Consider the following 26,269-nt stretch of genomic DNA (forward strand, 5'->3'; position numbering starts at 1 on the left):
GTTTGAGAACATCAGTGTGTGAATTCATCCGATTACCTCACCAGTCATGCTAAACATAACTACATTTTAAATAAACTAGGAACATTTTCTTTATTGCAATCAGTATAACAGATCCACATGGTGTTGTGAAATGCAAATATATATACAGCAAATATTGCATCCTCTGTGCTCGACTGCAAAAATGGTTCTGAGAAAAGAACTGGACAACAGAATAGAAACCTTGCACACTTTATTATTAATAAGAAACTGTCCATAGTTTTCTGTACAGAGAAACAAAATGACACAAAAACTGAAAAACAAGAAGTTTCATGAATCCAGACAGAAAACATATATTCAATCACAAACTTAAAAAAACAAACAAAAAAAAAACTTTCCATCACCTCTCTGGATCATAAAACAGACGACCAAACCGCCTGCAGAGTTCGAAACTCCAGGCAACAATTAACACATGATGTGGACATGGTCCATCTCTGACCAACCCTGTCATTTGATGAGAAATGCAGGGACGTTTTAGGCACAACTTTGATTTAAAAAAACAAAAAGAAAAAAAAGAAAAGAAAGGCTGAAAAAAGGCAGTTGAGAGAAGAAAGTTTGGAGTTGCAGGCAGCGAGGGCAGCACTCACTACAGAACGCTTTAAGAATCGGCTAGATGAAAAATGTAGCAGTACAAGTCAACTGCACGACATGCACAGCGTACGACACATATACAGTCATCTAGGTGTTCTGCTCTCTCTCTCTCTCACACACACACATGCACACATCTTATCCAGCAGGCTTTGCTATTTTGTCCCCCAAACTTCAGAACTCCACTAGCTGAGCTTTCAGCAGTTGAGGCCTCAAACTCCAGCAGCAGACTCAGAATTAAAAACTTTCATGGATGCTTTTACTGATAGACAAAAAAAGCAAATTATCTTAAGCTTTATAGCTTTAAATTTCTGATGTATAAAATGTTAAATGAAATTGTCATTTCATCAAGAATTTCATCAAGCCCCCTCATCAGTCAAGCTGCTGGATGAAGATGATGCCTGGAGGAACTCAGATCTGTCTCTCTCCTTTCTCCCTTCAAAAAGCCTCGCTGAAAAAGGAAAAAAAAAAAAAAAAAGGCAACCGTAAAGAACATTCAAATCAAAGAAAAAAAAAAAAAACAGATTAAACAATAAATAAAGCTATAACAAAACATTTATATTCACTGATATTTAAAAAAAAAAAGCTGTGCAATGATTCCAGTATCATCTTCACACAAAATCTTCACATCTTTGTAATAATATGATTTGTTTTTAAAGTTTTCCCAAATTGTTTCTTCTAGAAAAAAAAAAAAGTCTCAACCTGTCTGGACCGACTCGTCTGACACCAACTGAGCCAGTTTGTGTAAGAATGAGAACTGAAGTGATTTCTGCTGCTCTGCTCAGAGACGGAATGCTAACAGTGGCTGGAAGCAGCAGGAAGCAGCAGGAGGCTGGAAGCTGCGATGGAGGAACCAGTTCACTGTTGGAAAACAAAATATTTCTATTTAAATATGACTAAGTGTTCGCTCCCCTTTCAATCCTGTGTGGCTTGGTTGAGAGATGGCTGGTAGGTTCCACCTACCTGGCAGTCCCATGGCAAAGACAGAGAAAAAAATAATAAAACAAAATATGCCCAAAAACCGTTTGACAACTAAGAAGAGCATTGGGACAAAAAGGACAGGACTGGACAGAGTACACTCACACCAAGAGACACAGCTTCATTGTTAAAATACTGGAGTCATTAACCCACTCTATACTCAAGCCTTATCCCATCCCACTTTCTACACATTTACACTTTAAGTGTTTTTATTCTCCACCAGTCAGTTTTGAGAGCTCATCCTTCCCTCTCCCCTGCTTCGCCACGTTCTCGCCCCCCAACTTGGCCCGGCCCCCTCAGGATGAGCAGGAGAGGAGACGAATACTGCATCAACATCAGAGAGGCAGATGGAGACCAACAGGAGGCACCACTCATCCAAGCAAAGATCTTGACAGGAACAAAAATGAGGGAGAGGAGAAACTGGCCTCATGAGGCGTGGGAAGTCACACCCATGTTCACCGGTGGGGCTTTGAGAGTAATGTCATTTCCCCAGCAGTGATTTAAAAAAAAAAAAAAAAAAAAAAAAACCCAGATGAGGACAAATTAGGTTGGATGCTGCAGTTTTTGTTTTTTTTTTTGTTCGTTTTGTCTTTTTGAATTGCTGGGTAAAAATGGGCGCGTGTGGAAAGGATTCCTCAGAGGCGGCGGTGGGTTCTCCTGTGAACTCTTCCTGACCCCCCCCGGGGTGGGCGGGGCTTACCTGTCCTTCAGCTCCTGAGTCACTCGTTTTGTGAATCTGCCACAAAACATCCCAACGAGGAAAAGCAGGGCCACACCCACACCAATCACAGTGAGGATGTAGTTCTTGGACGGTGATGTCATCACTTGCATGGCCAGGTCTGAGAATCCCTCTGCTGGCGCCACCTGTTGTTATTTATCCATAACAACAAGAACTTTCAAAATCTAGCAGTTATGCTTGCAATTTACCCCTGCCCGTCAATTTCTTTCCCTGCTATGAAATTACCGTAATGACCTGATATTGGCTGGAAAGCTTAATGTCTCCCCTTTCAGAAACTGTTGGAATTTTTCAGTGTCGCGGCTTTACCGTACTACAAATTTGGCTGCGTCATCGCGGACACGTTTGGCCTAAAAGGGTTAAACTACAACACAGTCCACTGACTGCTGTAAGGTAGGCAGTGGACTGACTTAGAGTTCATACAACTCTGACTTTGGTTAAGAACACAGCAGTTTAAAAAAGCTTGTGTGTGAAATTAAATTTGAGGGTCAATCATCCTCCTGAACAGAACAAAAACACACACACGGTTGTGCATAGTGTGTGTTAGAGCTCTACATTCACTGCCAGATGTGAGAAGTCGGTCGTAGCTTCACACCTGAACCAAAACTTCAACCTGTGGGGCTGCAGCAGCCTGCATGAGAGCAGCTGCATGGCGGAGCAGACAGCTCAGCGCCTGGGGTCAGAGGTTAGCCGTACCTTAGCAGCATAGCTCCACATGTCGATACGATCCTGGAGTCTCTTCTTGCACTCTGGCTGCAGACGGACACGTTTGTCCTGCAGCGCCTCCATCAGGCAGGACATCTCTGAGGACGAGAGCTGGTTTCAATACCCAGAACAATAAAACAGGCAGACTGCATGTTCACTGATAAATATACAGAGCCCCCTGGTGGACATGGGGGGGAAATAACGTTCTGTGTTCACTCACAATACATCCACAATTGCAATGATAACGAATGTCAATTGAAATTTTTAAATACCTTTAAAGAGCCTCGTTGAAAACCTGTTTATACATTCTTAACTCTTTGGTGCAAAAAACGGATTGAAAAATCAATCAATTACTGCTTGTTCTTGTTTGTACGCATGAAAACGAACTTTTATTAACCAAACAACAATATTAAAAAAAACACAAAACTATCAGATGACTTTATTATCCCGTGATAATAAGCATTTTCCTTCCAACAGAAAGTTTGTGTTTATGCCTTAGAGGAGATTTTAAAGAGATGGAAAGCCCATGTTTGACATGTTTTGCTTTTGCATGGAAGTTTGTATAGAAAAAGATATAAAACTTCAATATATCATTAGTGAGATATCTAACAAGCATACAAAAAACTTTACAGAAACCTTACATAGCAGAAAGACTTTCGTTTCTGTGAGGGAACATAAAAAACCTCTGGAGGGTGCCGTAGAAATAAACCAAGATAGATTTTCTTCCAGTTTTTTTTTTAATAATTTGAATTAAATCAATAAACTAACAGACTGAAACTCAAGAGTTAATATGAATTGTGTTCAGTAACAAAAGAAACATTTCAAACTAAAGCATATTCCTCCTGTTTTGTTTCTTACGGTCATAAAAATAGAACTGGACAACTACAAGTCAAAATAAAACAAAGTAAATGTGTGTGTGTGTGTGTGTGTGAGTGTGTGTGTGTGTGTGCGTGCGCCTGCGTGGACTCACGGCGCCCCCTGCCAGGTGGGATGGCAGCACAGTGATGTTTGATGTCCAGCGCACACGCCGTGTGGAGAACAGGGTCAACAAAGATGTCAGCCTTGCTCTCCTTCAGCATGTTCAGCACTTCCTGCGAGAGGAGCAAGACGCAGGAACGCACGTTAAGGAACAGAGAGAAAAGAAAGTGATTCTGTAGGAAAACTGTTCCAGAATAATTCTGTTCATTAATATGCAGTGGATGGTTTTCTCTCTTGATACTTTTTAATGAAAGATTATCCAGAGGAAGCAAAGCTTTGCCTCATCAGCAGATCATTCACCTTCTTACAAGCTTCCTGTTTGATCTTCAGAAGGTTGATTTTCAGACACTCCTCCACCTGTCCTGTCTGCTCCTGAGCTGCTGCCTCCTCTGGACACAGACTTGAAATCTACACACACACACACACACACCCACACACACACACACACACACTTAAAAAAAACCTCTGGGCTGCTCTGTATGCAGCCGTTTCTCATACATCTCACTGGAAAGAGAAAAACTATCCAGGAAAATGACTTCATGTTCATGGGTTGGTTCTAAAACCTGGTCCAGCTCATGGTCATGTACAGCTACATCCACATTAAGCAAACCAATCGTTAAAGTCTTAATCCATTATGTTTCAAAAGCAACTCCAATCAGCTGGTTTTAGTCTTGATTTAAAGGAACTCTGTGTTTCGGCAGTTTTGCAATATTGTAGGAGTTTGTTCCAGATTTGTGGTGCATAGAAGCTGAATGCTGCTTCTCCATGTTTGGTTCTGGTTCTGGGGATGCAGAGCAGAGTTAAATGCTCTCTGTGCACAGACTGAACACAAACAACACAGAGCCATGTTGACTCTGGACAGATAGATTTCATAGATAAACCAGTGGAACCAGCGCAGAGCACTCTGCTCTGTGACTTATTACAGTAGACTGGGTTACACTACAGAGCACTTTTCACCTTTCTGCATTGTGAATTTGTGTATGAATGTACACAAATTCACACGCAATATACACCAAAGTGTAAATCGCTTTGGAGTCCCCAGACTTGATAAAGTACTACACCAAATCAGTTCACTTACAATGTAAACATTAGCCAAGTTTGTTTTTTCATCGTTGCACAGACTGGTTTACCTTCAAATACCAACAAAACATGGGCTAGAAATATTTTAAGACAGTTCTCTCCCCCTGCTGGTCAGTTGTCTACACAACAACTTGTGTTAACTGACTCAAAGCAACTCCAGTTTTTCACTCCTATTTGTTATAATCCCACATCTGCAGCCGCTGCCAAGCAAAACACTAGAAACATGTTTTGATGAAACCAGGAGGTGAATGAAGGTAGAGTGGCAGTAGAGTGTGTGTTCAAACAGAAAGCTGCAAACCTCTTGGGTGCAGTGGATCTGGAGCTGAGGGTCCAATCTGTAGTCCAGAGCCGACTCCTGCAAGATGACCCGAATCTGATCCTCACAGTCTGGAGACAAACGCTGCAGAACACAGAGCAGAGGAACAGAAGGAATCCTTAAAGCTTTGCTCTTCTCTAGACATCTACATCATTCCATTGTCATCAAGAATCTTCATGATGAAAATGTAAACATGCTCAAGTTTCATTTATACGAGTAACCATTCGAGTATCGACTCTGACCTGGTCTGCATATTTGAGTTTGAGGCAGGAGATGACTTGACCTTCCAGCTCTGTGTCCGTCGCTCCCTTGTTCAGGACAGACTGACAGAATTTTGGGATGTCGGCTTTACAGGCCTTCTTCAGCACAGGGTTTAATCTGTAGTCTGAGAACACACACACACAAATACACAACTGTTAGGTTTCAATCTGCTTCAATTTATATGCTGGGCTCAGCAGGAGGGGGTGAAAGGTCAGAGAGGGTGTGTGTACCTGTGTTCTGGGTGATCTGTCTCTTGGTGATCATCTGTTTGCATTTAGGATCCATCAGCTCACTGTTCTTGTTCTGTTTCAGACACTGAAGAACGTTCTTCCCCTCCGACTCCGTGCAGAACCGCTGAACAAAAACAGGAACAAAAACACAGTAAAAACAATGAGACTGCAGCCTGAGCCACCAGAGGCTCTGTGGATGTTTCACAGTGACTCCAAACACAGGTTTTGGCGGTTCTTCTAGTTTTTTCATGGAATAATTTTACTTACTTTCAAGAACAGAATGATGCCAAAAGTACCAGTAATGTTTGTTTAAATATATTACCTCATCACATAGGTAGAAACTTTGTTCTTTAATGTTTTCTACAAATATTAACACTACACTAAAAAAAAAAATCCATCTCTCACTTTACAGAAGATCTCCTTTTTGCTCGAGTCATTTGCTGGACCCTATTTCCTGTCAATTTACTGTTCAACAAAGGCCACTAGTGCAAATATATAGCATATTAGATCTTTAAAATAAAATTTTCCTATCGTAGGTATTTCTCAAAATACCTTTTTTTTTCCAAAGGTCATGTAACATTATTGCTCTAGCCGATTTTATTTATGAAATGCAAAAAGGTTCTTTGGATTGTTGAGGTTGCAGACCTCTCTCCTGGAAATAATAACTATAGTTCAATACAAATTGCCAATCAGTTCCAGTGCGTTACCTTCAAACATTACAAATAACTTTTAAATATTTTAGAGTGTTTTCACACCTAATAGTCCAGTAGACTTGGTTCAACTGGGGACCAAAATTGCAACACTTCATTTTCAGCTGCACTGCCCTGTGTCAAACAGGCCAAATTAATTGAAAAACATATTCCCCTCCTCGCCTGTGGTGGCACTGCACCAAAAACTACTGAAGGAATAGACACAAAAACATCAGAAGAGAACACTGAGCACAACTTCCTTCTTCACAAAATGTAAAGATAAATGGAGGCGTCAGATTTTGACAGTTGGTGGATTTCTCTTTTGTCTTTGGCAAAACTCTCCAGACCTCGTCTGAGTTACTCATCATCTGATTCTTCTTGATTTCTGAACAGTAACACTCAACAATGGGGCTTACACTGAATAAAATAACAAAATATAGCCGAGTAAACACAATGTGATTATAGAAATCACAAGCAGTGGTGGCCCACCCGGATCATGTGCTTGCAGACTCTCATCAGCTGATAGTCCAGTTCAGGGTCAACCATCTCCACCTCCTGCAGCTTAAAGATCTTTTGGTGGCAGCGCGAAGACAGCTGGCGTTTGTTCTCCTTCAGACACTCGACCACCTGGAGTGGGATGCAGACACTGAGTCAAACTTTCCGTCCCTCGTAATTATGGAGGACGAGGGACGGAATAAAGAAGAAGGTGATAAAAATGAATCCACCTGCCCTGGATTCTATATTTCACAGACTCAAACTGAGCTAAACGGAATGTAATAAGTACAGGAAGCAGGGCTGAAAAAACCAAATGGTGGTTTCATTATCTTCTTTGTTGTCAGAATGGTTGCAAAGCAATGAAAGAAAAAGAAAAATAAGACTACTTTTTTGTGTGTAATTTCCACAAAAGAAAATCTCAAAATGCTTTAAAAAAATTATTGCAAACCTTGCAGTGTGTACTGTCCCTTTAAATGAGCGAAATCTGTAATAACCAGCAGCCCAGTCAGCTGTGTAGCTTCCAATAACACAACTTGTCCAAAATGGGAACAGTTTCTTTGACATGAAAATGAGCAAAAAGTGTGTGTGTGTGTGTGTGTGTGTGTGTGTGTGTGTGTGTGTGTGTGTGTGTGTGTGTGTGTGTGTGAGTAACTGCTGACCTGTGCATTGCCAAAAGCCACGTTCTGACACAGCCGGTTGATGTCCTGCTTACATGAGTCATACAGCTCCGGCTCCAGACGGATGTCCTCTGACTGATGGATTCACAGAAAAACACAATGTCAGGTTTAAAACTGCACCAAAGTGCTGTACAAAAACCATAACAGAATAAGTAGATGAAAAGAGAAAGAGAAGAAAACCCCAGAAAAATATATATGATAAAATAATAAGAGTAAGAGTAATAATAAGTAAATAAAGTAAAACATCACAACAGAAGCGTTGCAGTATCAGGTCTGAAACACAAACTGATGAAAGAACTCTAAAGTTCAACAGGAACATCCTGGGATTAAAGTCTCAAACATTCTGTAAAACCACAAGGCGTGAGTGAGTGAAGTTGCAACAGTCTGTCAGTGAACGCACCATCTCCACCTCCTCCACTCGGAGCTGTTTGCGGCATTTGACCGACACGCGCTGCTCCTTGGCGTCCTGCAGGGTGTCATTTCTCACCGTGGTGCTGAGGCAGATGACCACGTCCACCCTAAGCAGCAACAGGGGGAGACCGACGCGAACGTCATCAACACACTCGCATTTCAATTCAGCTTTTTAGTAGCAATTTAAATGGAAAGCGAAAAGAATGCAACGTCCTGGTAGCTGCATCTTCCTAACAACCACAGAAACACTTAAAGTGAGCCAATGGGACGTCAGTGATGACAAACATCATCTGGTACTTAATTAAGACATAAACCAGCTGAAACGGTCGTGTCGGCACACACACAGCAGTGTGTCAAATTAATGGGCAACTTTCTGGTGCAAAATACGTAAACTAAACTCCAGGAACAGATATTTTCACATACTCACACGGAAAACAAACATTTCTATTAAGTTTTTATTTTTTTATTTTTAACCTTTCATCTTACATGAAAACTTTTACCATCACTAAAAATGATTCATAAAAACTCTGACCAAGGCTAAAAAAAACAAGTTTCTTTGTGAGCAGAAAACAGATTTCTGCATCATTGTCTGAAATAAATAATGTGCATATAGCAACATATTGCTTTAATACAATGTTTTTAATAATTTCATATTTTAATATACTGTTCAAAAGTAGTTCAAACCATATACATCTGTGCATACAAATTAACCTCCTGAAGCCATGTTTAATTCCGAACAGGAAGTCATGGTTATTTTGAAGCAAACTGATTGGCCGACACAGGTTTTAGCTTTGTGTTACACTGCCCCCTAAGGGTTGGGATGATTAAAACAACATTCGGTGGCAGGTTTGTGTAGGTTCATGTGGATGAAAACTTTTCTGAAACCAATCCAGTGTGTGTGGTATTTTTAAACGATGTGGCGGTGATATTGGTCTTTATAAAAGACCAGGGTGTGTGTGGACAAGGCTGATGAATATTCACAGAAAGACTAAATAAGGAAGAAATTACAGGAATCTTGTCATTTAATCATATTTAACAATCTAGCAACAAAATTATAACTTGTTTGATTAAAGATCAATGATTCTCATGACATGATCATGTAAAACTGCTTTTAAATGTCGGGACTGCTGAGTGGAATAAACATAATATTAATATTTAGTCTTCTAAAACATGGCAAGTATCAATATTCATTTGAGATTAATTCATCTAAAAAATGTTCTCAAATTGGATTGAAAACCCAACAGAACTGTCTACTGCTGAAGAGGAGAGGAGAAGTGGAGGCAGTGTTGAGGTCAAGACCACCTAACCCGAGACCAAGACAAGACCAAGACCAGAGTGTATCAAGACCGAGACAAGACCAAGACTTTTAGGGTCCGAGACCAAGACCGAGGGAAGTTGAGACCAAGTCAAGACCAAGACCAGCGGCCCACGATTCATGATGCGATAAAATGTGGAATATGATCAAAATTACTTCTCAAATTGATCTGAAAAATCCATATTCCCATAAAAACACCTAGATATTAAATACTTAATAAATTTCTCACAATTTATTTTCACAATTAACAAATACTTACGAACAAATCTTTTCTGAAACACAACAAATAAAGACAATAATCAGCTACTCTGGTGTTGCGTTCCACCATCCTGAATCTATTTTTTTCTTTTAGCATCACAAAAGCAACATAACAAAAATATCCACCAGGGGGTGCTCTAGTGGGGTTTTCAAAACCTTGCTGGTCCAGCTCAACTAAACAAAAGGCAGCACAATTATGTTTAAGTGTGCTTAAAGTTCTAATTTCGAAATTGGTACAAATATACTTTTAGTATACTTCAGATATATTTTAGGTTGTACACTTAATACTTAGTTTACTTAAAATGTACTTTCAGAAATGTAAGTATGTTTGAAATATACTTAAAGTATACTTTTTTCACCTGGGGCGAGCCTCGATATAGCCAAACTGGCATTGTTTTTATGCCATATTAGATTCGTCGTGTTGATGCATTTTTACGTGCTTCAGCCCCGACACCGAGGTAATTTTCCACCACAAAACGCAAACTTCTCCATTCACTCAGTGCGTTATAGTTCCACACGACATCGCTTAGGATTTGTTGCTGGGCACGGGGGGGAGGCTGCGTTTCTCCGTTGATTTTTACCCAGAAAGCACATGGGCAAAACCCATGAGTGAAACGGTGACTGGGACTGACTAGTATATATTCCATTGAGGGAAATAACATATTAATTTCTCATATGTTAACATAAAGGCTCGTTTTGAAGTATAAGCTGCTACTTACCGGCATCGCTTCGAAGAATTCAACCTGGAATGCGGCGTTCATAACAGACACGTGCGTTCATCTGCTCTACCGCTAGCAAACAACCGTACTGATTAAATAACATAAAAGTCAAGCAGTTCCCTAAAAGTCCAACAGATGGCAGCAATGCGCCATACAAAACACCCACAGTTTACAGGACACATTTCCTGCTAAAGAGCCCCCTGGTGGTTGAGTAAAAATCCACATATAAACCGGAAAATACAATGAATGAAAAAAAAATCTGAATCCTCTCTGGTATTGTTCAGGGGGCCGGACCAAATGTGGAGGCGGGCCGGATCCGGCCCGCGGGCCGTAGCTTGGGGACCCCTGGCGTATAGAAATCTCATAGAATGACTCTCAGGACTCCAGTCCTATCTAATAAATAAAGAGACGAGCAGATATCTCGTACTGTTCCTGAATGTCGCATCACTATATTGCAGACTTTTGGACACAGCGTTGTCCCATATATGTGACAAGTCAGTCAACATCTCCACAAAATAATTCAGCGCAGTGAGTGATTTTTTTTTTCATCATAAATGCTTAAGTGTCTCTATACAGCTAGCTTTGCTAACATCATGTCAACGGAGTTTACCTTTCTTTGAGCTACTTTTCTAAGTGACGAAAAAAGTTAGACGTTGTCCCCACCGTCTGTGAAAGCGAAGCGCTGCCGAGTTAGCTGTGGCCATCGGATTTCTTATGATTTATGCAGCATTATTCTATTACTGACTATTAGACCGACATCTTCTGCCGCTCAGAGGAAACCACTGTGCATGTCTCAGAGCGCCGTTTGCGAGTGAAAAGTGGGGGAGGGGGAGAAACAGAAACACGTTATTGGTTGGATTTTAATCGGTGCGTTTTGCATCCACTGAAAGCAAATATGTTAACAAAAAAACTGGACAGTATGCTGTATGTCTAGTGATATTTTCACAGTTGCGGTCTCGACTGGTCTTGAAATAAAATGCCGAGTCCTCAGGGCCCGAGACCGAGACAAGACCGAGACTAAATGCGGTCGAGTCCGAGACAAGACCGAGATCATCAATAAATGGTCTCGAGACCAAGACCGATCTCGAGTACTACAACACCGAGTGGAGGAGCTTACTTCTTCTTGATGTTGGGACAAAGCTTCAGGACGTCCTCTTTGCAGGCGGTCTTGAATTTGTAGGAAAAACGAAAGTCTTTGATCTGAACCTGCAGACAGTCATGGCATACAGGACTGTTACCTGGAGATTCAGCAGATAGTGGAGTTGTATGCTTCACCTCTACAGCTACAAGTAGCTGTAGAGGTGAACTATACTTTATAGTATAGTTTATAGTATAGTTCACTATAAAGTAAAAGCAGTTTCTAAAAATTAGGCTAGGATAAAATTTAAAAACTTTTGTGCTTTGAAGCTTGCTATCCCATTTAGAATCCTACATGTCCAAATCTGGATGCATCTAAAATAAATGATTTCACCCTCCAACCCCAACTGAAAATGATCCCACCTTGTGTTTTAAGAAATAGCATAAAACTATCAGCATCAGTTGAAGGGTCTCTTTATGTAGTTCAGTTTAAGTAGCTTCAAAAAGGGAAGTGATCTCATATTCTGTTCAATTTGGGACCAAAATTGCAACATTTGTTACATTTTCCAGTTGCTGCAGTTCTCTTTCGCACTGAACTGTGTCAAATGAACCAAAGTCTTTGGAAAACCTCTTTCCCTCCTCACCTGTGGTGGCACTGCACCAATAACTGTTGAAGGAAACGACAAAAACTTAAGAAGACACCGAGCGCAACTTCTTAATTCACCAAATGTAAACAAACCCAGAGTGGTGTCATATTTTAGAGGTTGAAGGATTTCTCTTTAGTCTTTGGTTAAAAGACCACGGGTCATTTCTCCCGCTAACACTAGACATTCATTTGTTTTGTTTGTATTTACCCAGAATTCCATGCAATATAGTCTGTTTCCTACTTTTGGAGCGCTCTCCGGTTCCCTTAGTATTCACATATGTATTCGAGCCACACCAGCGTTCACTCCAACTGAGCTGAGGTGGTTTTTAGGGATCAGAGTTTAATTACACTCTCACACCAGACTTTTTAACAAAACGGACTGGAGTTTGATTAAAGAGGACTAAACAGAAATGATTTAAAGGTGGTGGGGTCTTCTTCAGGTTTTCTGTAGCTGACTGTTGTTAGCCAGTCGTCTTTTAGCTGACTTTTAACACAACAGAGTCATGACTCAAAAAACAATTACTTTTCAACTTACCAGTAACAGACTGAAAAGAAGGATTAACATGGTGTAAAACCTCAGCTGTGACTTCACAATATTAAGTTACATGCAGACAGTAACTGATTATGAGAAATTTGTTTAACCCAAATAAGACAAATTCTTTTTCCTGGTTAACATTGTGGAGTGAATTTTCAAAGTCAATGCTGTACTGCTTGACAACTAAGATCAATTGGAACCAGAGGTCACGCTAGACTTTTCTGTTCTCCGTCATTCTGACCGGGCGCGGGAAGGTAACGTCCTCAGCTCCATTTGTTAAAACCGCAGGATAGGGTTGCCACCCATCCATTAAAATACGGAACCGTCCCGTATTTGGCTGTTAAATGTAGCGATACAGGACACGATTTGTTCCGCATTCTACAAATGTGAATGTGTAATAATAAAGAACAGAGTACGTTATATAGTAGGCTGCCCCAGTCATTGTTTTTACTCACAGTGTTGGTGTTGCGATATTTTGCCCAACTGCTTTCTGGGTGAAACAGACCAACAGACATGCTGCCTCCGCAGCTGCCTCCCTCCCGGCTTTAAATATATAGGGACTGGTCTCTTGGTAACCATAGTCGAAGCACCCGAAGCACCCCTCCTTCCCCCCGCTTACCACTTATGAGACTAGGACGACACGCATTAGTGGGCATCCCTTATTTTGATTTCTGAAAGGTGGCAACCCGCAGGATGAGTTAAGTTTAATTCTTCGCAGCGGCGGAGAGGCGTCCGCATTGGTTGTGCAGCGGACTGCACATGTTACAGTCTAATTTCTGCACTTTTATTTATTTCCTCAAGATAAACTGCCAGCTCCTCTGTTTTAGACTATAAATGGATTAACACAACATTGCATTCTCTTTAGTTTTCTCTGTTCTGTATGTAATGGAGACTGAAATTAAACACGCCATTTCTACCAAAGATTTGTAATGCGCTTCCTAACCAGACGCTCCAAAGCGTCCAGTCCATAACTCATCAACACGCTGTCAGCTCCCGGTCAGAAAGACCCATTTAGTTCAGTGTCCATGAGATGATATTCAGAAAAGATTTTTTTTACTAATTGATTTTAGTTGCCTCTGCAACGAACTCTTTGCGTAAAGTCTGTAATGTCTGCACATGTGCACCAGTCAAGGGTGTTAATTATAACCTGTCAAATGACCGACGGGCTTTAAATTTTCCCGTCGTTTAAAAAAATAACCGGTCAAATACGGAAAATATTCTGTTAACGCGACCTCTGATTGGAACATATGTGACTTAATTTAAATCATTTTTTGTAAAGTGCCTTGAGACCACATTTGCTGTAAATTGGTGCTATAGAAACCAAACTAAAATTAAACTTTAAATGATATGAAAGCCAAAGTGAAAAAAAGCCTCTAGAAGCTGAGCTACAACAGAAGCTCGGTTTGCTCACCAGTTGGAAGTGTGTGACGCCCACCGCACACTTCTCATTCATCTCCTTCTGGTGTTTGTTCTGAATCAAACACTCCATCAGGTCACCAGAGTCGATCTGATTGTCGGCTACCTCCTGACACATGGAGAGGAAACAGGACACAGACACGGGCAGGGGTCAGTTTAAAATGCTGCACTCATCTTCCAATACATTCTTGAAGTAAAAAAAAAAAAAAAAAAAAAGCACAGTGTTTTGCTTGTTATCAAAACACTGTGTCAAAGAGGAAGTACACATGTGGTACAATTACACAAAATGTTTGTGGTTTTAAAGAAACGCATGTAAACCACAACTGATCCTAAAACCTTCTGTTCCCATATTATCTCGGAAATGTATTTAATGCTACATTTCAAACATGGAAACACTGTATCTGTAATGGATCAGTAAGTGAATACTCACATGACAATAGCTTTGAATTACAGGTTCACAGGCTCGCATTAATAAAGCCTCAATCTGAATGTCCTGAGGAGGGAACATAGAGGCAATGCTTAGTCACAACATTATGTTCAGTCACAGCTCGATGGCTTCAGTAATCACTCTGATCACCAGTGTGGTGCTCAGAATGCAACAGCTTAGAAAGGAACACAAACCTCCGACTCGAGCTCTGTAAGATTCCCCACTACGTCTCTGCAGTCGGACACCAGATCCTCCAGATGGTCCTGCAGACACTCCAGCTCCTGGCCAGTCTCCGACTTCTCACTGCACCACTTCCCCAGGTCAGCCATGCAGCGTCTCTGCAGCTCAGGATCCAGCTTCACGTCTATCGCCCTCTGGTGGAGAATCCTCTGGACCTCCACCTTACAGTCCCTCGATAGCTGAGGATGAGGAGCGAGGACAATTCCAAAGTTAGTTTTAACAAAAAAAAAATATTTTTACACTTTATCATAAAAAAAACATGTTTAGAAATGAGAAGAAATATTTTAATGAGGCAAAGTTTCCTGCTTTATCAAAGAGCTTTATGTCAGAGTTTAGAACAGTCCAGGCCTGTAGGGCCAGGCTCCTGCAGCTTTTAGCCTCTCTGCTTCAGCACATCTAAGAGTTTTTTTTAAACCGTAGTGGTTACACGCTGTTATCTTTATTATATTTTAACATAAAAAAAAAAGTCGTTTTGAAGGTATGTACACTTATTTTAGAGGATCCACCATCAGCTCACTAGCAGAGCTCTGTGGAGCTCAACTGCAGGCTACTGAGGCAGTGGCCTACTCTTTTCATTTAATTCAAGTGTGGAGGACTGACCACTCAGTTTGAGACCACTGGTTTAGACGCTGCTTGTTAGTCATTACAGACTCTTAATACATCTTGTGTTTCAAAATAAAGCCAATATGGACCAGATGGAGGAGCTAATCAATGGAAACAGACTGAATAAACATTAAAGCATGCTTTAGTGTTTATTCAGTCTGTATTGACATGCTGCCCATCTGACCGTATTCAGCTTTCCAGCTTTATACAATCCTAAAGTTTTACTCTTACACTCAGAGATGAGAGATTCCTGTAAAGGTCAAACGGTTGCCATGGGATACGTACCCTCCGTCCCTGCTCCACTGAGCGGTAAGCGTGGCGATACAGGCAGGAGAAAACGGCCCCGGCTGGCATTAGCTCACTGGTTTCATTCCAGCCGTGAGTGTGGCAGAGTCTGGCCGCATCACCCTGACATTTCTTATACAGAATGGGGTCCAGCCTGAGGAACGCCACCGCATCATGAATACAATCGTAGTTTGGTTTATTAAGAACACATAGACATCGTCATTTTTTTGTTTTAAACATTGATTCTCCCTGACTGCAGACAGATCATATCTTCCATCCACCTCACTTTGAGATAAACACAGCTTACAGACACAAACTTAATATTTGTCCAATTTGTTCAAAAATAAGTGACTGTAGTTTTATTCTGAAAAGCAATTAAATTCTTTAACATGGCACTACTTGATTAGTCATTTTTCAAGTTGAACTCGTTCCCAAAATGAATTCATGTCATTTATTGTTTTTAGCTGACAGCTTATCTTACTTCCAGTCTCTGGCTATGAAGTACTGCAGCTCCAGCAGCCTGTGCTCACAGTCCTCCACCATCTTCTCAGTGTACAGATGCTCCATCAGACAAGACAGGATCCTGCATGATCAGAACCAGTTCTGTACAGTTACTACTGATCCACCCAGCTGTACGTATTGTGTTCTGGAGCAGAGTTTTGACGTTTTCCTGTGTTTTTCTACCGGCAAGACTTACATGGGGTCTCCGTTGCGGATGTGTTTGCAGGCTGTCTGGATGACAGACTCACAGGCCTCGTTCAGCGCCCTGTCGATCCGATAGTCGGCTCCTGGGTCTGCTTCCTGCACCAGGTCCTTGAGCTGATCACAGGAAGAAGAGCAACATCAGGAGAAGAACCTCAACAACTGACACGACCAGAGGCTGAAGCTCCTACACCCAGGTCAGAAACAGAGGCAGTACCAGAGCCACGACGGCTCCTTTAGAAGCAGGAATCGGTGTTCCACTCTGACCAGTGGTGCTGATGGGAAACCTCTGGAACAGAGAAGCTGCTGGCTTTATGTATAATCACACATTATTGCTAGTTTTGTTTGGCTTAGGCAGGGCGGAGCAGGTTAAATAGCTTGTTTCTCTGCCGCCTTTAATAAACAGTTTCCTTCAAACTGCAGACGGAAAGATCCGACTGAAACATCCTGAATACAGCCTCAAGCAGTGTTGAAAGTTGGAGAAATATCCGAGTTAAAAAGTAACGGCTTAAAATTATTTTCAGATTGTTCAAAACATTTGTCAGACTGATGAACGTAAAGTTAAGGCTGACGTACATTCATTTAGCATGATTGACAGCACTGAGACACTCCTCCTGACTCTGATGTGTCAAAGAGAGAACCATCACGTTCATTTTAATGCCATGACAGGAAAAAAAAAAAAAAAATATATATATATATATATATTATATATATATATATATATATATATATATATATTTTTTTTTTTTTTTTTTAACGTCTAATTTAATATCGTTAGATTAGTCTGAAAGTCTGACTAATAAGATGTTCTCAAATTATTACAGTTCCCCCAGAGTGGAAATACGTCAACACTGGGTTACAAAAAAATATATATTTTGGAAGTTGTCGGGGTTTTTTTTTTTTTAATCTGAATTAGGATTATTTTTGCACCACTGAATCCAAAAATTACATCAATTTTCTCAATCAGGTTTTTACTCCACTTTGCTTTATAGAAATCTGATCTTCTGACTAAATTGATGACATTTTTGTGCTGTAACATTATCAGTTCATTTCCGTTCATATTTATTTTTTTAGGAGGAAAAAAAATGGTTTTATAACAGAATGCATTAATTAAATGTTACAAACTTGGATTTCTGTAAACTGAATAATAAACACTAATAAGGGTAAATACATGTGAATTGAACATTACGTCTTCATTGTGTAAAATTCTGTCTCTTTTCTGTCCTGATGAAATTCTTTTGGCTGTTGACCAGAGTTATGATTCTCTTCTATGACAGCAACTAATAAACATTAAAACTTGCCATTAGATTCTCTTTTTAATTCTCCTGCTAGTTCTAAATGAGGCTCCAGGCCGTTTTAACTCACCGCTTTTTGGCAGGTGGGCTCGATGGCCTCCATGTCTCCTCGGCCGACCCTCATCAGGCAGTGCAGCGTCCGGCCTTTCCGGTGTAAACCAGAGCAGTGGTTCTCTATCTCACTGCGGCAGTGCAGCACAATCTCAGGACTCAGGGAGAAATCCTCCATCAGCATCCGCCTGTAATCCATCATTTCTCCCTGACACTCGCCACTCACCACTCGACCTAAAATGTATGTCACGGAGCAGGAAGCACACAGTAGAATTATTTTAAATTGGATTTTAAACGTCCTGGCGCTGCAGACGGAGGAAAGACCTGCTCACCTCGGTGCACGGCAGCCTCAAGGCACAGCAGCAGGTAGGACAGACGCGTCTCTTTGGCTCGGGGCATGTTTGCGTCCACGTTGCAGCGGTACTTCCTCAGGTCCGACTTGCAAGCTTTGGCGAGAGAGTAGCTCACCTTGTAGTCCTGGGCAATCAGCTTCTGCCTGGTGGTCAATGCCTCACGACACTGAAGACGCAAACATCAGCACCAGAGCTTACAAGTAAGCCAGAAAATTCAGGCCACTAAGCATGAATCCAAGCCAAATCAGCTCAATGTGTTGAATTTTATACCATCACTCAGTTTCACAATGTGACCAGAGTGCTCCCCTGACTTTTTAAGAGCCACTGATTTAACAGAGCTGTTGGGGGTGGGGGGGACACACAGTGAGATGAAAAAAGTGGAGGGGAAACTCACCCTCTCAGACATGGCATCCTCAAACTTGTGGTTGAACAGACATTTATAAACTCGGCCCTCCCCAGCTGCTGTCTGTGAGGAAAAAAGATCAAGTTAACTGAAACTCACAACCACATGTACAGATGGGCTTCTGCTTTAGGTTTATTGGTTTCTGATATGACGCATCAGCAGCGTAGCATTCACCTCGTTCAAAAAACATGCAGAGAACCATTATACAACTCTTTTTAGACTTTATAGTTTGATCAAATTATAAGTTTGGTAATATTTTGTCTTGTGTGGTACAAGAAGAAAACGTATGAAAGTGGAAATGAAGTGTGATGGCTGTAGTTAAGGTTAGCTGGGAACGACTAAGTGCATAGAGCAGATACTGCACAACAAAAAAATCATGATTAAAATTCTGATGTTTTAAAAAACTGCAAAATTGTTGGGTTTATTAGTGGCAAGCCATATTGACCAAAAACAAAAGGCGACAGCTTGAAACGCAACTACTGTGTGGAGCAAATCTTTAGTTTTACTTTTTGAACTCAACTATCACAGCAGGTTGATTTTTTTCCTGCTATCCTATGTGTTTGAGATGAACCTGTAGGTGCTAAAAAAAAAGGTTCTGACGTAATGGGCTAAAATGGATGATAAGACTGCAGCAGTACACCATGAAACACAAAGTAACTGTGGATGTGTCAGAGAGCATCCTCACATTTTCACAGAAGCGTTCCCGGTCGTCTCTGCAGGCCAAGTACAGGTATCGGTCAAGGTGGAAATCATCAGAGGACAGCTCGGCTACTCTCATGATGGCCTTCTTACAGTCGTCTCTGATGCGGTGCACGCCTGGTTGCTCCTCAGCCTCACGGACTAAACCCTTCTCCAGACAGGCGATCACTTCCCCCTGAGAATGGACGTCCTGCACACACACAGTTTTAGCAGGCCACTTCATCTATTTAACTCTTCAGTTTTCATATAAAAAAAACAAACAAACACAGAATGACCATTCTCAGCTTTTATCTTGTTTTTACTCATTTTTTAAGAACATTTCTGTTGTTATTGCACATTTATTTTTCTGTATTGCACTGATCTGCTGTGTTGTAAACAGTCTGTAATATTCAATAAACATTATGTACATAAATAAAAATTCATCCTATCGAGTTACACATCCCTGGATTGAGAATAATATTTATGATAACTGCACAGTATTTCTTATGTTATAGACCTGCATAGTATATTATTATTATTATCTTGTTTTTTCTTGTTAAGATAAGACAAGATAAGGTATTCCTTTATTAATCCCGCAGTGGGGAAATTTGCATTGTTACAGCAGTACAGAGGACATAGCAGAATATATATTATATATATATATATATATATATATATATACACACACACAAAAAAAAAATACAAGCAACTATAGAAATACTGAAACAGTATAGTATGATATATATATAAAGTTGTTATTTTTAACACTTCTTGATCTTTTCTGTGAACCCACTTTGGAAGAACTTTTCTATTCCATTCCAAAATAAAAATAGTCCAGATTAAAACTTAAATTAGAGCTGGTAATACAAGCTTAGAAGTTGTTTTATATTATTTTCTGTAAATACAGTGTCTGTAGGCCTAGCATCATTGACAACATGACACTGATCAAATATATTAAGGTTTAACCTTCATAACTTATGTTTAGTTGTCAAGTCTCCCAAGTATCTTCAGATAAGTCAAAGGACAAACTTGTGAAAAAAAAGGTAAAATAATAATAAATCAGCTCCAGGAACAGAGCCATTTAGGGATAAGAAAAAATGTGAGGACTGAGTGCAACGCGTTAGCTTAAAGAACCGTTTAGGTCAATAAAAGAGGGAAATGTTGACTTGATAATGGCGACGGAGGGGTCAGGGTTGTTAAAACAGATACTCGATGTCGGCTGTTAGCGTGACTCTGTTTGACGACAGAAAATCTGTCACATTTTCCTCTGTTATGTTACAGGCTGGATTGAGATTATAAAAACCTTCAGATTGTAGTCATCCAACAGTTTTATAGCACCTTAGTAACAATGTTAAAAATTATCTACATTTGTCATACTGATTATAAACAGCTATATTGATAGCTTTGGTTTTTAATCCAACTGATGCATACAGTTAAGACCAACATGTTTCAGACATGCGACAGACTTAGGTTTATGGGATCTTTCAGTGCTTCTAAGAACAACATAAAGTTGGCAGTGGCCTAGTCAAAGTTCTCACAGATAAAGTTAAAGATTATGATGATGGAAAGGATGTTTGATTAAATTTCCTATAAAACATAAAGACTGAAAAAGTAATCTAGTCCAAACTGATGCTTATTTTACACACTTATCCTTTGTTGATTCCTGATTTTTTTAAAAATGCATCATTGAATGAAAATAACTATATGAATCTGCAAGGCATACAGAAAGATATTGTTTTTTAATGATATGGATATAGCTTTAAACCCATTATTCTCTGGATTTAATGTCATTAATGTATAATTTGGCTAGAGCTGAATAACAGACTGAATATCTATCATCAAAATGTCACATTCAGTAAAATCTCAAATCCAAGGAACCAACTGATACCCTCACATCAGCTGCATTCTAATATGGGTGTAGTTTCATGTGACCTCATTAGTGATAACAATGAGGTCACATGACTAAAAGGTCTAATATTTTCAACTACACCAGTCAAATATTGTATTGACATCATACCTGTTCACAATTTGTAAAGAAAGTTCAACATTGGACAGAACTTTTTTTGAAAAAAAAAAAAAAAAAAAAAAAAAAAAAAAAAAAAACTTTGGCAACATTATTGTATTTGACAGGGTGTGCACATGACACTATAATAAACATAATTATCATGAACATGAAAGAGTCTTTATGAATGGTTATGGATGTTAAATAATGACACTTTTAATACAAAGTTGCTCTAAAAGTTGCCTTGAAAGTCCATTAAAAGTGCAAACTTTGCACTTTGCACTTTTCTAAATAATAACACTTTAATGGTACTTTTAATGGACTTTCCAGGCAACTTTTAGAGCAACTTTGCATTAAAAGTGTCATTATTTACCAAATGATTCTTTATGACAACCGTTATAAATATTCATAAAGACTCCTTCATCTTCATAACAGATGTTATGTCATGTTTATACAGTGTCATGTCAGTCTTATGCACACCCCTCCAAATAAAGTTTTTGTTTTTTGTGGTTTTGTTTTGTTTTACTTACAAAGTGACTGACCTCTATCGCCCCGTCAGCGTGGATATTTCTGATTACAACTTATCCAAACCGAGTTTTGGACCTGACCAAGCCTCCTTGATGAGACTCAAACCATCTAAAGAAAGTTCAGAGGCCTTCAAGTAAAACTCTGCAGACAGTGAATCTCCACCAACTCGTCCAGTTACTAGTGAAACCTGACATCCTGCAACAAGTTAAACCAGCTTAGACCTCCAATATCTAAAGTACAATCATGTTAAACACAACAGCTAATGTTTTACTGGAATTCATCCAACAGTCACTCCGGTTGGACAGGTCCAACGTTTTCCATCTGCAGTGTGTGTTTCACATGTCAAGCTATTTGCTTAAACTCAAGACGAACTGGGGAATCTTAAAGGCCTGTCAAACGTGTCTTATTTCATAGAACCTCATGTCATTCCAAATATGTCAAACTAGTCAAATCACGGTTCAGCTAATAGACCAAATACCTTCCTCACTTCTTACAGCAAATTAGTACAAATGTATTCGGAAAATTTCAACATTTCCTGAACTAGACTTGTGTAAAAAGTTACAAAATACATTTTCTGCTAAACAAACAAACATTAAAAAAAGATAACTTTAATAATGTGCACAAATGTAGTGGATTACTTTATCCACAACTTTACAAGCTCTAGAAATTGTTTTGAATTTAGAAAATTCCCAGATCTGCAGAAATCCTAAGCTGAAAAAAAAAAAAAACAAGCCTCAACTCTCACAGCCAGCGTCCCGGAAAGAGACGCTGATAAAACGTGTCCTTTGGGTCTCAGACTGGAAGTAAAGTTTAAGAGTGGAGAACAAAGCACCTGAAGATGTTTTTTCTAGCCAACAGTGCGTTTGACATCCGTGTTCTAAAGCAAACATGATACACGGTGGTTTAACTGTTTCAGCACAGCTTTCATTTACATGTTTGAGATCAGAAGTGTTTCACAGTCCAGAAGAAGGTTTTTGTCTTTGCCCTGCTGAGAAATCGTTCAGTCATCGCTCGAAAACTTAGGACTGTTCATTAACTTTAGATTTAATGCTTTTAGAAAAAACACCTGTTAAAATATGATACAAAAAAATAAAAACTTTTAATACAAAGTAAAGAGTTCTACTTTTGCCTTTGAGAAATCATTTTTAATAAGCAAATTGTATGTAAAGATTTGTAGTTTATGTTTAATAGTAAAAGATGTTTGAACAATTATAAGTAGTTCTGATTATTTAGTCAGGTGACCTCCTGGTTAAATAAAAAACAAAATGACAGGTCAGATGGAAACTTATTTTGTTGATTTCCCCAATGTGCTACAATATAATAGTTTTATAACATAATGAAACATTTAAGAGTACAGTGTCTAACAAAGGACTGCGGCCAAACTTGTAACAATAATTGCTGCTTACTAAGACAGATCGGCACAAAGACACAGAAAGAAATGAGCAAATTCACCAACTCCAGATGTGCAAACCAAAACCAAACAGAACCTCAAACATGTAGAAAGTATTCAACTGCAGGATCTGTTACTTTAAGGTCCTCAAAGAAATTAGGATTTTTTTTTCCTTTTGGACATTTTTGTCTCCAGTGTTGAAGCTCGGCTCACCTTCTCCCCGGTGCTGATGCTGCCGCAGTGCAGTGTGTTGATGTCTTCCCGACATTTGTCCATGAAGCCGCAAATCAGCCGAAAATCACTGTAGATGATGCTGGCCATCTTGGTGATGTACTGGTTGCACTGGTAGTCAGTGATGTTTCCACGGTTATCCACCAGACAGGAGACCAGGTAGCCCTTCCCCAGCTCCTCTGCAGCACATTCTTTAATCTGAGTATGGAGAAGAATTACTTTGTAAATAAAGCAAAACAAAAACACGAAAAACAAAAACTTTATTTGGAGGGGTGAGCATAATACTGACATGACACCGTCATAAACATGACATTGACATTAACATCTGTTATGAAAATGAAGGAGTCTTTATGAATGGTTATAACTGTTGTCATGAAGAATCATTCGGTAAATAATGACACTTTTAATGCAAAGCTGCTCTAAAAGTTGCCTGGAAAGTCCATTAAAAGTACCTACTTTGAATTAAAGTGTTATTATTTACAAAATAAAAACATGAGCTCAAACAGTGAGCTCATGTTATATCAGATGGAATATGAGCCGATCCCACTACTTCCTCTTTACAAATCAGACAGATCAAAAGCTAAGCTAACGTCAGAGTTTTTAACGTGTGCTCAAACAAGTTTGGTTAGTTGTTGAGCTCCGTGAGCACGCTGCCACCTGCTGATAAAGTCAGAGTTAAAGTAGAATCAGTTTAACACTGGAACTGAGAGATCAGAGGACCAACTGATTCTGGAGAAAGTTTTGCTGAGATAAGAAAAACTGTAAAAACAAAAAGCTTCAAAATGAGTAAAAAGTCAAGTTAGTGCTGCAATAAAATGATTCTCACGAGCTCTAATATTGGACTTGTCTCATTTCTAAGTTTGGCACATTGATCTAGTTAGCCAAAGTAGGCTAGTTTATCAATTCTGACTAAATACAAGGTCAAAGTGGTGTTGACCTCTGACCTCAGAAATGGTCGTCTTGCAGACCTCCACAGCTACAGACTCAAACTTCGGATCGGTGGTGAGGTTTAACTTGTAGTTCCACAGAAGCTGGAAAAGAAAGCAGACAGCATAATCATAACCAGTTCCAGACGATATGTTATTTTTTATATTTAAGTGTTTTAGTTCCAACTAAAATGATGAAACTGACAAAACTACTGAACATTCATGTTAAAGATTACATTTAACTATACATGTTAAACCAATTCCTCCAGTCTACATATGTAGTAATAGACTCAGAGCAAGGCATGCTGGGAAGAGGGGGCTTTAGAGTACTTACATGATTACAGTCAGCAGCAATTTCAGATTCCTTAAAGAAAAAGAAAAAAAATATGGTCAGGGGTTTGGCATTAAGATTTAATTACAGCTCAAACATTTTTTTTCTTTTTTTGGCTCTGTAGATGAACTAGACAATCATTGAAACTTAAATCAAATTAGCTTGTATGCAAAAACACAACTTCTAGATCATATTTTCACCGTGTTGATCAACACCTCCTTTATAATCATGAAGACTCTTCCCATAATCAGAAAAATGTTGAAAGACAGGAGATGAAGTTCCACCCAACACCAACATATAGACCCCGATGTGGAATAAGCCTGGATGTACAGACAGTAGATGATGCTCCAGGGTGTATGCTGTAAGCCTAATGACAATCCAATCATTTCTCTTGTTGAGACATTTGGACAGCGTGTCTGAGGCTGATGGCAGAGCTCAGGCAGACACACATCGTACACACAGGGCTCAGCGCAGCAGGATGTCAGCAGACTGATCAACGCCGACATTGATCAGTCTGCCGACTGGAAACAGCCTTCTGGAAACACGGCTTTATAGGTAAGAGTTTACTACAGAACTACCATATGAAAATGGCCAAATAAAGGACCAGCATGGAGATGAGAAACACTGGAAGCTTAACCAGACCTGCCAGGGAGATCCTGACAGGTTTTATGTTCTCAGCCGGTGGATCTACAGCAGATTTCTCAAAGCATGCTCACATTAGAGGGACACAATCCACCTGTTGGGTAACTTAAAACCACAGGAATATTTTCAGGTAGTTCCACAGTAGAACTTGAAGCCGATTTGAAGAAAACTGCCTTAATGTACCTTCTCCACAGCCAGCTCTAGCTACATGCTGCATCAGACCTAAAAACTACTGAGAGACCATGAAATTTGTGCTTCATTTGTGGAGGGAAAAAAACAATCTTACAAATTAATGATATTTTATGAGATGGCATCCATGCAACAAACTCAAAAAAACATTTTTTAATAAACTTCAGCTGCGACCATTCTCTGCCAGTCTGCCTCTGATAAGTGAAATACTTTGCGATGATGTTCATGATGGGTTATCTTACTCGTTTTTTTATGTTCTGTCTGGCTATGCTTTTTTGAGTTTTTTTTTTTTCTTTTTCTTTACCATCTAAATTATTCATCATACTATAACCCGATTCAAAACATGATATTCATTACAGGTCCTGTTATCAGCTGCCCTAAGACTTTCACCACCAGCCACTGAAAGAGCCTCATCAGTTTCTCACTAGTAGAAGAGATTGAGAAAATAAGATATCTAAAAAAAATAGTAAAAAAAAAAAAAAAAAAAAGCTCATGACATTGAGTAACGCCAGGCAGCTCATTTGATGTCACACTTCAGCAGACAAATTGGCTAAAGACATCCACCGTCAGTAAGAAACAATTTCTCTGAAATGCTGATTAAAGTCAAGGCTCGACTTCCTTCCTCAAACAAGTTCAGCTTCCACACACACATTTTTTTTTGGGTTATTTTTTTTTGGCCTTCCTCTCTCACTGCGTCTTTCCCGCCATGCCTTCTTCACTGCTTCCAGATCTGAAAGTCGCAATAAACACAATTAAGAAGCAGCCATTATAGATCATTTTGTCCTTCCGCGTCACACAGGTTGACCTGTTGCTGTCTCAGTGTGCTCTCTGTGTGTTTCCACGGCAC

The 26,269-nt window shown here is 39.7% G+C and overlaps 1 protein-coding gene across 1 annotated transcript in view; it reads right to left on the reverse strand.

The window, feature by feature from the left end:
- Nucleotides 1–212: 212 nt before the first annotated feature.
- Nucleotides 213–26,269, reverse strand: part of LOC106910854 (Golgi apparatus protein 1) — a 31,466-nt gene continuing 5,409 nt past the window's right edge. Inside the window, exons 2-25 of the mRNA XM_088006607.1 lie at nucleotides 24,595–24,624; nucleotides 24,279–24,365; nucleotides 23,317–23,532; nucleotides 19,191–19,394; nucleotides 18,497–18,568; nucleotides 18,082–18,268; nucleotides 17,769–17,983; nucleotides 16,399–16,520; nucleotides 16,183–16,284; nucleotides 15,702–15,855; nucleotides 14,768–14,992; nucleotides 14,577–14,639; nucleotides 14,142–14,255; nucleotides 11,590–11,678; nucleotides 8,170–8,287; nucleotides 7,752–7,844; nucleotides 7,087–7,224; nucleotides 5,909–6,032; nucleotides 5,660–5,802; nucleotides 5,400–5,501; nucleotides 4,322–4,429; nucleotides 4,014–4,134; nucleotides 3,035–3,141; nucleotides 213–2,466 (exon numbers count right to left, since the gene is read on the reverse strand). Of these exons, the coding sequence (XP_087862733.1) occupies nucleotides 2,299–2,466; nucleotides 3,035–3,141; nucleotides 4,014–4,134; nucleotides 4,322–4,429; nucleotides 5,400–5,501; nucleotides 5,660–5,802; nucleotides 5,909–6,032; nucleotides 7,087–7,224; nucleotides 7,752–7,844; nucleotides 8,170–8,287; nucleotides 11,590–11,678; nucleotides 14,142–14,255; nucleotides 14,577–14,639; nucleotides 14,768–14,992; nucleotides 15,702–15,855; nucleotides 16,183–16,284; nucleotides 16,399–16,520; nucleotides 17,769–17,983; nucleotides 18,082–18,268; nucleotides 18,497–18,568; nucleotides 19,191–19,394; nucleotides 23,317–23,532; nucleotides 24,279–24,365; nucleotides 24,595–24,624 (3,102 nt within the window). The 3' untranslated portion in view covers nucleotides 213–2,298. The remainder of the gene's footprint in view (nucleotides 2,467–3,034; nucleotides 3,142–4,013; nucleotides 4,135–4,321; nucleotides 4,430–5,399; nucleotides 5,502–5,659; nucleotides 5,803–5,908; nucleotides 6,033–7,086; nucleotides 7,225–7,751; nucleotides 7,845–8,169; nucleotides 8,288–11,589; nucleotides 11,679–14,141; nucleotides 14,256–14,576; nucleotides 14,640–14,767; nucleotides 14,993–15,701; nucleotides 15,856–16,182; nucleotides 16,285–16,398; nucleotides 16,521–17,768; nucleotides 17,984–18,081; nucleotides 18,269–18,496; nucleotides 18,569–19,190; nucleotides 19,395–23,316; nucleotides 23,533–24,278; nucleotides 24,366–24,594; nucleotides 24,625–26,269) is intronic.

The sequence above is a fragment of the Poecilia mexicana genome, unplaced genomic scaffold (assembly GCF_051168715.1).
Source record: "Poecilia mexicana isolate PSO_F unplaced genomic scaffold, ASM5116871v1 scaffold_6, whole genome shotgun sequence".
NCBI lineage: Eukaryota > Metazoa > Chordata > Actinopteri > Cyprinodontiformes > Poeciliidae > Poecilia > Poecilia mexicana.